Raw genomic sequence first — 12,803 nt, forward strand, 5'->3', positions numbered from 1 at the left:
TATCTGTGAATATATTTATGAGAATTATGTGTAGTCAGAATTCTCAAGTTATACTGGAGCTGAATTGATGTCGCCTTAAAGTGTCATTAGAGCGGACCAAACAGATGGTAATTTGATGGAGTGAGATTGGGAGTGTGCAGGATACCCAACACCTCAAGATGCAGTGTTTGAAGAGCTTTAATGGTGTGGTTGGCAGGATGTGTAGGAGTATTGCCATGCAACAAAACAACACCTTCTGGCATTCGACCTCTGCATTCATTGTAAACTACAGGCTTCAACTTGTTTAGCAGCATAGCACTGTTTACTGCTGATACAGTATCTTTTTTTTGCAGGTAATATTGCAGGATTGGGTCTTGTGGGTCCCAAGAAAACTGTGAGCATCACTTTATTGACACTTGAATTTCTTTTTGACTGAAGATTTATGGTATTTCCATTTCATGCTCTCACATTTACACTTTTGTTTGAAGTGATGAATCCATGTTTCATCTCCAGTAATGATTCTTTCCTGCAACTTTTCACATTCATTAGCATGGTGATCCACTAGGTCCTGACAGATTTTCACACAGTTACACTTGTACTCTGTGTTTAATTGTTTTGGAACATTTTGGAACACATCTCATGCTGATTTTGTGAAAGTTAATTCTGGTTAGCATTTTTTCATATGCATATATCTGTTATTCAGAACCAAGGCATGGACTTGTTCAGTATTGGCATCAGTTGTGGTTGTGGCTGTAGCTGTGTGCCCCACTGTTTCCTCATCCTACATATTCATATGACCATTTTTGAGCTGTTTAGTCCACTGTTAAACATTTCATTGTGACAAAAGATTGTCACTGTATTGCACTTAAAGTTTCTAGAACTTCCCACCCCTGGTAAACCTTCAGACCACAAAAAATGGATTATGAAATTCTGCTCTTGTATAGTGAAACAAAGAGTGGTATGGCCATCTTTGAATTGTAACAGTGCAAAATAGACTGACGTGATACTGCTGCAGCTGCAGCAGGGGAAGGCAATCATGCGATCTAGTGGCTAGTGAGCACAGAAAGATGTAGAGCCAGCCTAAAGGCAATCTGAGCAAAATTACAGATACTTAATGGCTTACTCTCACACTTGTAAGCCCACTCTTGCATTAAAGTCTTCTGATATTATAAGTTCTTGGTGGTTTCTGAACTTGGTGGAGAAGGTGGTCTAATTTCCAGTAGAAATAATACTTGGTTTGCTGTGGCATACCATTATTCAGTGCATATAATCCAGTTATAGCCATTTCAATGCCTCATAATCGACACTTACAGTTTTTTCATATTGTCTAGTCAAGACCGAAAACAGGTAATTTTCCCAAATTCTCATTCAACAGGCACCATATTGAAGATTATACCACCTACAACAAAAGTGGAAAAACATATCTGTTAAGTCACAATGTAGATGAAAGTGTGTGTTGAGTGATTGTGGCAGACGCTTATTGAAGATAACTGGGGGAAAAAAAAAAGAAAGAGTAAAACAGCTGCAAAAATGACAGCAGAACTGAATATTATATTTGCAAACCCTGTCAGCACCAAAACAACATGAAGAGGTCTTCATAAGTTGGGAACTTCAGAGTGAATTGGAATTCCCAAATCACGCATCACTGATGCAGATGCCTGTAACTTGGAAACTTGGTGCTGAAATCACAAAGTCTGGCATATGAAGCAATGGAAGAATTTAATTTTGTTGGATGAGTCTTGTCACTGTTTCTAACTTCTGGTTTAGTCTACATCTGGTGTACATCATCCAAAACCTACGACCGAGCGAGGTGGTGCAGTGGTTAGCACACAGGACTCGCATTCGGGAGGAGGCGGTTCAGTCCTACATCCGGCCATCCTCATTTATGTTTTCCATGATTTCCCTAAATCACCCCAGGGAAATGCCGGGATGGTTCCTTTGAGAGGACATGACCGACTTCCTTCCCTATCCTTCCCTAATCCGATCAGACAAATGACCTCACTGGTCTTCTCCACCAAACAACTCAACCCAACCCCCAAAACCTACAATACAGGCTACTTGCTGCCAAGAGTGAAACTGCTGTGGTTCAGTGATGATTTGGGCAGCCATACTGTGGTACTGCATGGGGCTCTAGGTTAACTTGCAAGATTGCAGTACTGCCAAGGATGATGTGACCATTTTGGCTGATCAGCTTCATCCCATGGTACCATCTTTATGCCGCAATGGTGACTGATTTTCTGAGCATGTGGATGAATTGTTTCATCTCCTTTGGCCACTTCAGTCACCAGATCTCGTTATTATCAAGTCTTTGTGTTCCTCTTTGGAGACGAGGGTGCCTGATGGCTTTGCACTCTCATCATCTTTACCTGAACTTGCAGGAAGAATGACATAAGATTCCCTTGAAAACCATACAGCACACGTATTTGTCGATTCCAAGATGATGGAAGCTGTTTCGAGTGTCATCGATTTTCCTTCATCGTATTAGGGATGATAATGTCTTGTGTTTTTGGTGTTTCCATGTTTTTGTTCGTCCCTGTATCTCATGCGGCCATGTAACGCCTTAGCGACGTGTGTTCGTGCAGAGGCACCAGTAGTGCGTGCGTGTCTGGCGGGAAGCGTAAAACACAGGCGAACCGGTGTACAGTAGTAGCCTGTCCCGGGAACGCAGCGTCCGGCCGGTAGTACGGGCGAGGGGCGGCCGGCAGGGGCGATATTACGCTGCGGCCGCGGGTAGGGGGCGGTGGTGGGGATGGCGGGGGTGGGGTGGCAGCGGCTCTGCGCCACGGGTCAAGGCGACGCGAGCTGCACCGGCCGGGCTGCGGGGACCCGCACAGCATCCGGCGGGGCGAGTGGTGGCTTTCCCACCAGCGCTCGGTTCCTCCGTCTCACCAAAGCACGTTCTCCACAGAAGCACAGGGCTACTAGCAAGTGACACAACCAGAGTTCAGTTCGGTCGTTTTGGTACAACACATAAGTGACGTAGTAAATGACTGGGTTGCCGGTAGTTTTGTGTCGGTAGCTTTGATAGAGAAAGAAACAGGGAGCCGACGACTTCTCTTTGTTTTTTTCTTTGTTTTGCACAAAATTAGCGCCGCACATTCTTCATTGTTAGTCCATTGTGTGTTCTATATCCTTACAAATTATAAATTGCATTTTATAAGTAATGAAAATTAGCGGATCGTGTAATGTTTGCACTTTTATGTAACCAGAGTAATTACTTGTGATGAAATTACAGTTTACATGCACAGACATAAAAAATATATATTATTATTGTTTTTTTCGAACTCAATGGAACGTTCTTCATTATGATCTGTGGCGAGAGTTTCCTGATACTACTGATTAGTGCGAAAGTTGTATATTAATAAGAGAACCATGTTTTATACAAGCTCAATGAAGTACTGAAACGATGTTTGATTTTTTTGGCTTCTTTTAAATTTTGTCTTTCTTTGGGGAAACTGCATTTTCTAGTGCTGTATGATAATCTTATTTTCCTTTTTTTTCTCTACAACATCCCTCTGTTTCGAATTGAAAATCAACAATTTTCAAATAAAACCTGAATTAAATAGTGACAATTTCAGTTTTGCTATAAATACTTTTTATTTTTAAGTAACAGGCAGGAACACAATTATGTACAACAAAAATGTTCCTTAGGTTACGTGGTCCTTTATATATCCTCACTATGTCTCTAGACGATTCACTGTTTCCAGATTCTAGAGGAATCTATTAAAACACTGGATCTCATGTACAAACAAAACGGTCGAAAAGAAGTAACGCCCGATAGGTATGCAACACGCCTAACGGACATGTAAAGTGATGACGATCTTAGATAACCGAAGCTGCTAGGAAAACTGTTGTTATGACGCCCCAGCCTCCATATTCCCAAGGGATGGCCCATTGTAACTTTTTTCCATTTCCAAAAATAAAGAAAGAAAACCTTAAGGGACGTCGTTTTACCTGAGATTAAAAACGCGTCGCAAAGGAAGCGTCATGCAATTTCAAAGACAGATTTCCAGAAGTGTTTCGAGGATTGGAGAAAGCGCTGCCATAAGAGTATAATATCTGATGGGCGAATATTTTCAAGACGATAACATTTATGTAGCCGAAATAAAATTATTTTCCAGAAAACTAAAAAAATTTCGTAAACTTTCCAAACACGCCATGTACATGTTACACAATGGCTCCCGATTTACAGAGTGATCAGACAACTTGAGGGAATGCAGGCGGGTGAGGTCATGGACAACCGCCGATATTTCTGCAGTTTTGTCGTGAAAGTGACAGTGTGTGCACCTGTCGAAACACCGGCGTTTGTCGACGTTGTCGCCTGGCTGCATTCTCGTAAGCTGCTTGAACATGATGGGATATGGTAATCGTGTAACTGTTTCAGCTGAAAGTGAAGAATCTTTATTAAAGAAAATGGATAAAGTAATGGGAAAAGAATGTAACTTGGAAATAAACTAGTCAACAAGAAAGCTGATGGTTTGTGACAAAGGATGGCAAGCCAAAGCGAGTACTCATTTGTGACGGGTTGCAACAACAAGTTGACTCGTTTGTGTATTATGGAAGCAAAAGAACTAGGGAAGAATTGAGTTGCAGAATTAACAAACGAAAGGCGTTTTCAATAAAAAGAAAACTATATTTACTTAAAAAAATAATAGCTTACAAAATAGGAAAGTATATGCTTGGAGTGTTGGTGTGAGACTTGGACTCTTGGGAACTGAGGAAAGCAAAACATTGAATGAATTCTTTTAAGATGTAGTGTTAAAGGCGCACCCTGAAAATTAAATGATCTGATAAGATCGCTAATGACGAAGGCTTTAAAAGAGTGTGAGAGAAGAGGAGTTAACGAACAGTATCATATAAAGAAGAATTCTGCTTAATGGTCATCTGAAGAATGCAGAAAGGCGTGCAGATTGGATATCTGCTGCCGATTTGACTCCTGCCAGCCAATCCTCGAACTGAAAACCAAAGAAAGGATCTGCCGATTATTAGGTCGTCCATTGTCTTTCTCTCTTCAGTGAATTGCTCAATAAGATGACTGTAATCACATTGTAAATAAAATAATTAGAATATGTCATACATACCCACCCGCCAGAACAAAAGTTTATACTCGGTCTTCTGGAGCAATTATATTTCTATCTGCCGGCTTTTGCATAAGCGTGCTTGTATATTTATAGCACAGTAATGCTTTGTAACGAGAAGCGAAAGGAAATAGCGGAGACGGAATGTTTCATGAGTGAACTATCGACGATCTTTCGCGCCGTCAAGCGCATTTTGGAGCAATTTATTTGCATTCGGTTTTGCTTATATGGCATTTAGTTTTCGCTTTCTGTACCGATTTATTTGTAATCAGATATACCACTGTGATTGCCTAATTGGGAATCGGCCTCAGTTGACGCTCATTTAATTACCTGCCGTACTGGAAAGTACAGTCTGTTCTTCCTAAACGTGAAAGATAATAAAGAATAAAAGGGAAATGTTAACTGATACGCAGCGCTCTATATAACGGGAGCGCAATACTAGTTGTGCATACAGACATGACAGACATGTTAATATGCGATTTTACTGATACAATATGTCGAGAGAGCGAGAGGACGAGGCTTAAATTCCCTGTTTTTATATTAAATGCAGTCTGTTAATTAGTTCACTTCCACTGCACAGAGAATTGCGCCTGTAGTAAAAGCAGCGAATAACAAATAATTTTTAAAGTTGATATCAGATTCTCGTTCCCTACTTAACGTTCCGTTAATTCTCTTTTCCGTTAGAAAAGCTACTATGTCACAGTCATTTGCCCCACTAGTTCTGAAACTCTTTAGCGTGCGAAACGTTTTTGGTGTTTCAGAGAGCACTTTTTAAAATCAGAAACCAATGATACTTTAGTAATGTTAGACATCTAAAATGTGCAAATCCGGTGTAGTTGTAGGCCTTGAGCCACTATACGCGAAAATAGTCGCAAATTGTAGTTGTTACCCATTTGCGCACCTGGACGCGGTGCTGCCGTAGTGTACACAGTGGTCCGTGCAAGGGGTCTACGGCTCGTGAAAGGAGTCATTGAGGTGTAAGATCCACAGAAGTATTATCTCAAGTCGCCTGCTGGCTATGTTTTCCTTTCTGTCTTCACGGAAGGCAAATACAGAGATGGTTCTTGTAACACGATTACCGGTGAATTCTTTGCCCCAGTCTTCTCCAACATAATGGTGTCCTAGCAAGGTGTCTCTGAATGATAGTAGAAAGACGTTTTTACAGCACTATTGATCGAATTACTTGAACAAATTCAGCAGCGACCACTAAAAACTTTGTTTGTCAACGTACGTTTTGTGTTTTTACCCATCTTTACGTGAAGTAATATGGGTATGTGGTCGTTATTATTATACTTACATCTATTGCATTTTGAATGCTGCAGTTGACTTGTGCAAAAAGTAAAAGAAAAGTTTTTGAAGACATGTTTCCGCCTAATTTACGGTTAGATGCATTACTTTTATTCTTTATCCTGTAGTTCTTTGTTACTATGTTATGTACATCTCTCTCCCTCTCCCTCTCCCTCTCCCTCTCCCTCTCCCTCTCTCTCTCTCTCTCTCTCTCACACACACACACACACACACACACACACACACACACACACACGTAAGAAATGATACTAAATATGATGTCATTTTTCATTCATACAGAGGCCTTTTATTACGTTTGAAGGTCTTCAAATTAAGCCCAATAACGCAACTAATTTCCGAAGATATCAAAAAAATTTCATTTTAGGTTAATTGCCACGTAAACAAACGCTAAGTCATCCAAATGGCAACCACTGCGTTGCAGGATCATAACATGGTATCTAAAAGTGTGTCCATGTGTAGAGCTACAGAATGCGACATGAAGTAAGTGGACCTAACTCTTAATCAGATGTAAATACACGTCTTAAAAACGTCGTTGGTAAAGGAATTAATATTTTACGCAAATCAGCTGCATCGTTCGAAATGAATGATGTAATCATAACAATGATTAGACTATTACCCCAACTGAAGATAGATGAAAACGAGAAACTCGTTTTGGCTGCAGTAATGCTACAAGAAAGTGGCTAGGTGCTGTATCTTTATATGTAATTTAATCCGCAGCGACGGAGTTCAATGACTTTTACCGTCGATAAAGTGAAGTTATCGTTTGTCGAGTTCCAGTACGTAATTCTATCAATTTTTAAAAAAAATTGTTATTACAACTTTTTTTCAGGACCGTAACTGAATGTTATGCTCGAATTGTATCTTGTCATAAGTCTCCAGATACTTATTAGTGGAGATTAATATTGGGTGTGTCCGCCTTCGCCTTTATGACCGCTTGGCCTCTGTTGGGGAAAATTTCAATGGGTGTCTCAGCGTGAGTGGAGTCATGGCACCTCATTTTTTCTGAAGGGTTGGAACGAGAGAAGATAGCAATGTTGGCAGCTGGGGTTTGGAGCGAACTCGACGTCCTAGCTCATCCCAACGGCGTTGCATTAATTTCAGGTAGGAAGTCGCGGCAGGCTACTCCGTTTCAGGATTGTTATTGCCCACAAACCATTGCCTTACAGATGCTGCTTTACGACATGGTGTATTGTCATTCTCATACGTCCAGGTCCAATCTGTTCCTCTACTGTACATAGCAGAGAAACGTTCTCGATGCATTCATCGAACCCATATCCTTCCATCGGTTTGCCACAGGGTAGAGCGTGATTCATCACTTCAAATCTCTTGTCTCCATTTATCCACTGTTCAGTGGCGTCGCCGTTGACGCCACCTCAAGCGTCACTTAGTGCTGACTACAGAAACTTGTGACTTTTCTGAGGACTTGCTCGACCATTGTATTCCATTCTTTTCAACACTCTACTCACAATCATTGTGCTAGCTGGCCTACTGGTTGCACTTTGTAACTCTCGAGTATTTCCTTCCGCTGATTTCGTGCCTTCTTTTACAATCACCCTTCGCATTGCTGGACGGCACCTGCCTAGTCTTGGTTTAGCTGTGGTTATTCCTTCGCGTTTCCACTTCATAATCATGTCACTAACAGTCGACTTGGGCGGGTTTATAAGGGTTGAAATGTCCGTGATGGAATTTTTACTAACTGTTTCTCTACTAACAACACAATACTCCCCTCTTCCTTTAAAATTGGCGGGTCCATCTCTCAAGACATCTAGCGATCAGTTCCGCATTATGTAGTGGTGACCGTACACTTTTGATCAGATGCTGTTTTTGGTCTTGGTGAATACTGTGTTGTGTTTATTTCTTCTGTAGGGTGTTCCTTGGAATTACTCATAGTGTTGGAATGCGATACCTACTATCTTAGTTCAAAAATGCTTCAAATTGCTCTGAGCACTATGGGACTTAACATCTATGGTCATCAGTCCCCTAGAACTTAGAACTACTTAAACCTAACTAACCTAAGGACATCACACAACACCCAGTCATCACGAGGCAGAGAAAATCCCTGACCCCGCCGGGAATCGAACCCGGGAACCCGGGCGTGTGAAGTGAGAACGCTACCGCACGACCACGAGCTGCGGACTACTACTATCTTAGTTGCAAGTTATTTGTGGAAGGAACTTCGTAAGGAATGCACATTGTTGGCAGTTGCTCTATCATTGTCAGAATGGATTAAGAGCATTTCCTATTCCTCTCTTTTTTTTAGGGACCTGGAGGACTCGGCGTCCCTGGACGAGAGCGTGGAGAACCTGGACCGGGGATCCCTGGCGTCCTTCGGCTCGGGCAACACCACCGACTCCGATAAGGTGAGTACCGCCGGTTGGCGCCCGCCTTATCCCTGCTGGGCTGTTTATTACCGCTGTGCGCTCGAGGTAGGCGGAGTTGGGACTAGCGGGTGAAGCCTCCATGCATGGCGGAGGGTGATAGCGTCGCGTCGCGGCGCGTCGCTTTGATCCGTACTCACTCCTGACGGGCCATGGGTGAGACCGGTTCTGTGAGGAGGAATTTCACGTTGCGGAATCCCTCGAGCGTGAACAACAGAATAAAACCCATCAGAATGTTGCAGTGTGCTATGAAACGTGAACATATTGGATGCGAGATATTTTTCTACCTCACTTGCTGGATTGAGTATATGCCCTATTGGAGAACAGATTCCATCTGTGCTTCGACTCTCCTGCCACATCTGCCGTAGAGTCCTGATGAGTACGATCAGACTTCCGTATCACCGAGCCTGTGAAAGATGATTTACGTGGCCAACGTTTTCCAGACTCAGATGCTGTCGTCAAAGCTGTAAGACAGTGGCTAGCCTCAGGTGGTTCAGGTTTTTACGAGCGCAGTGTGAGCGTAGTGTATTCCGAATGGTGGGGAGTAAGTGGAGAAATGAGAGTATGTAGCTGATATTTACTCCAACTGTGTTACTATACTTTCTGTATCTGTTCAGCGGGAGTCATTAATTGCGGAATGACTCTATTATATCAAAACCTGTTTTTCTGTTCCGATTTGCTATGGTAACCTGTTAGCAACTTACGTTTTATGTCATCTGTCTTTCGACTGGTATGATGCTGTCGACCATATTTTACTATCTTGTGTCAGTCTTTTCATCCACCGAGCGAGGTGGCGCAGTGGTTAGCACACTGGAATCGCATTCGGGAAGACGACGGTTCAATCCCGTCTCCGGCCATCCTGCTTTAGGTTTTCCGTGATTTCCCCTAAATCGCTTCAGGCAAATGCCGGGATGGTTCCTTTGAAAGGGCACGGCCGATTTCCTTCCCCATCCTTCCCTCACCCGAGGTTGCGCTCCGTCTCTAATGACCTCGTTGTCGACGGGACGTTAATACACTAATCTCCTCCTCCTCTTTTCATCCGTGCTAACTACTACAACCAATATCATATGTTTTATGCATTCGAATCTTGTCTTCCCTATTATTTCTAGACTCGACTACTCGGTAATAATGTCGTACCAAATGTCCACTAATCGCTCCCTTTTTCTGGTATTGTCTTCCACCAACTTCTTTCCTCACTTATTCTCTTTAGCGCTTCGTCATACCATACTTTATCTGGGCACTTAATTTGTAACATTTTTGATAGCACCCGATTTCAAATGCTTCCAGTTTTTTTTATTTTCTGCATTTCAGATGGTCCATATTTCTCTTCCATAAAATGCTGTACTCCAGACGTATACTTTCATAAATTTTTCTTCCTCGCCTTTGTGTCCATATCTGATGTCAGTAGAACTCTCTTAGTGGAGAATGCTATCTTCGACTGTTAACCTATAAAAAGTAATCAAAAAGTATTTTTTCGTTGGTGTAGGTAATGTGAAGACCTGTTATCCACCTGAGAACAGAAATGAGGAACTTACAATCTGACATAGTTTTCCGCGAAACAGTTACACCATCATAAAATTTTATTTTAATATCAAAGGGATTTAAGAGGGAACAACAGAGTGAAGGACGGAAATATTGCTCAACTTCAGGATTTTTTTCTCCGTTCTGGAATATAGTTGACAAATGGGTTTTGCTGCAATGAATAAAGCGTACATTGAAGTTTTTATTGGTATTTTCATTGAAAAATATTAATATTTTCACTGTGTAATTGGGATTTTCCCGAGGCTGCTCAGAAAGGAGGTAGATCGACGGTTGTCGCTGTAACTCCGGTTGTGGTTATCTGAGACATGAAATTAACATATCACCCTGACCCTTAAAGATGTAATTTTAGTTGATCGTAGGGATTTGCAAAAAAGAGTAAATAAATAAAATTTCGCGAAATTATAGGTACGTATTTGAAAAAAATGGACATTTTTGGACCGCTCTGTTTTGGCCGAAAAAAATACTAAATATGGACATAGAAAAAATTGGGTACGATGAACTGAAGAGAATTCAGTTTGCTTCAACGAAGACCAAAGATCATTAAAATCGGGTGAAAATGGTAGCGTTGGCGACGCCAATCATTCCGAAAAACATGTTTTTCAGAAAAAACTCGTTTAAAGATTGACAAGTGCGAGGGTAATCCCAAAAGAAAGGTCTCATATTTTTTTATAAGTGCATAGACCTGTTTATTTCTGCAATGGTTTACATCAGTTTACAGCTTGAACATTTAGCTATTTCTCGACATAATCACCATTTCTGTCGATGCATATTTGTAGACGCTGTTGCAGTTTTTGTATGCCCATGTCATACCAGCTCGCCGCCGTGCTGTTCAGAAAATTATGAACTGGGGTGATTGTTGCTTGGTCTCGGGTGTAAAGTGGTATGCCCAGGTTTCGTCACACGTGACAATTGAGTCCAGAAAGTTGTCCTGTTCGGCTCCAAGGCGGTGAAGAAATGCGCGGGAAGCATCAACTCGTTGCCGCATGTGGTCCTCAGTCAGCATGCGTGGCACCCATCTTGCGCACACCTTCCGTAGTTCAATGTTTCCGTTAAAATTCTATGAGCGGTGCTTCGGGAAACCTCAGGAACCAACGTGCAGAGATCATCCAGGGTGAACCGCCAACGTTCACGCATGCTTTGCTCACCCTTCAACACTGTCTCCTCAGAAATTGACGGTCTCCCGCTCCTTGGTTCGTCGTGAATTTCGGTCCGACCAGCTGCAGACTCTCTACACCACTTACGAACATTTTTGACATCCATTCACGACTCACCATACACTTCCGTCAATTGGCGATGGGTTTCAATCGGCGCAGTGCCCTTCGCGTTCAAAAACCGAATAGCTGTGCGCAGTTCGCACTTGGCGGTAACAGCCAACGGGATCTCTTTACACACAGCGCGGGAAGCACTCTTCATAACAGTGTGGCCAACTCCCACACAAACAGAGTTCTGTACTTATAAAAAATAGGAGACCTTACTTTTGGGATTACCCTCGTATTTATCACATAAAAAAGGGACAAAGCTGGAAACTTACGGGATATCATCGATGCCTGGTCCATAATAACTATAGCTAGTGGATGCGGCTTTCTGCTAGTTTGACCTGATAAGTCCACATTTTCGTCCTGAAAGCCCTTTTCGTCGCTGCCGGCATCTGTATCCTCACAGCGCATTTCATCGCCGGTTTTGATTTGAAGGGCATGTGCCACGTGCATTAATGCAGTATGCCCTACACTGAATAGACATACGGCCAAATTTGAAGCAGTGTTGACGATTTCGCTTCGGCTAGATATTATTTATGGATCGTGTCTCCAAATGAGACTGTTGAAACTTGCATTCACATTTTGAGTAAAACCGCCCAAACAACGCTCCTGCAAATCAGGTTCACTCAAATCGGTATAAACAGAGAGCATGAGCGCGGTACGGATTCTCTAACGCCGGGGCGTGCCGTGCACACTCGGCTTCAAACGCTCACGGAATCTATGCGTTTTGGAGTTCACGCATAATATTTTGGGGGATAATTCTTCAGTGTGTATACATTCCAATTCCTTAATAAAGAACAGATCGAGTTTCTTCGTCCGTCACCATGTTGTTCCTCCTTAATACGCCACCTAGCAAAAGAAGTGAAGCACCTAGAAGAGGAAGAAGAAACGAAATGCAAATGCACAGGTTGGGCGGGTGCGTGATTATTCACTGATTACAAAATCGAGTCAAAGTTGCAAAGAGCTTGACAGTATGAGCCCACCTGTAAGTAGGACGCTGCTCTCCCTGGGGCCTGGTTCCGTGCACTGACTCGGTTGTGAACGGCGTCATAAAGTCATTGTAGGCTCTCCTGAGACATACTGTTGTAACTAGTTCTTGATATCGTGGATACTGGCACTGAGACGGAGTTGACGTCAGGGCTGGTCCCACACGCGTTCTGTCGAGGACACGGGGGCACTTCATCATCACGCAGACAGTTCACAGAGACAAGTGCCACGTGTGGACGAGAATTGTCATGTTGAAAAATGGTACTGTCGCTTGA

At 42.5% G+C, this 12,803-nt stretch overlaps 1 protein-coding gene across 1 annotated transcript in view; it reads left to right on the plus strand.

Moving 5' to 3' along the window:
• LOC124794768 (kalirin) overlaps positions 1–12,803 on the plus strand; it is a 2,150,963-nt gene that overhangs the window by 1,441,103 nt on the left and 697,057 nt on the right. The window contains exon 33 of the mRNA XM_047258392.1: positions 8,626–8,725. Coding sequence (XP_047114348.1) covers positions 8,626–8,725 — 100 coding nt within the window. The remainder of the gene's footprint in view (positions 1–8,625; positions 8,726–12,803) is intronic.

Source organism: Schistocerca piceifrons, chromosome 4 (genome assembly GCF_021461385.2).
Source record: "Schistocerca piceifrons isolate TAMUIC-IGC-003096 chromosome 4, iqSchPice1.1, whole genome shotgun sequence".
NCBI lineage: Eukaryota > Metazoa > Arthropoda > Insecta > Orthoptera > Acrididae > Schistocerca > Schistocerca piceifrons.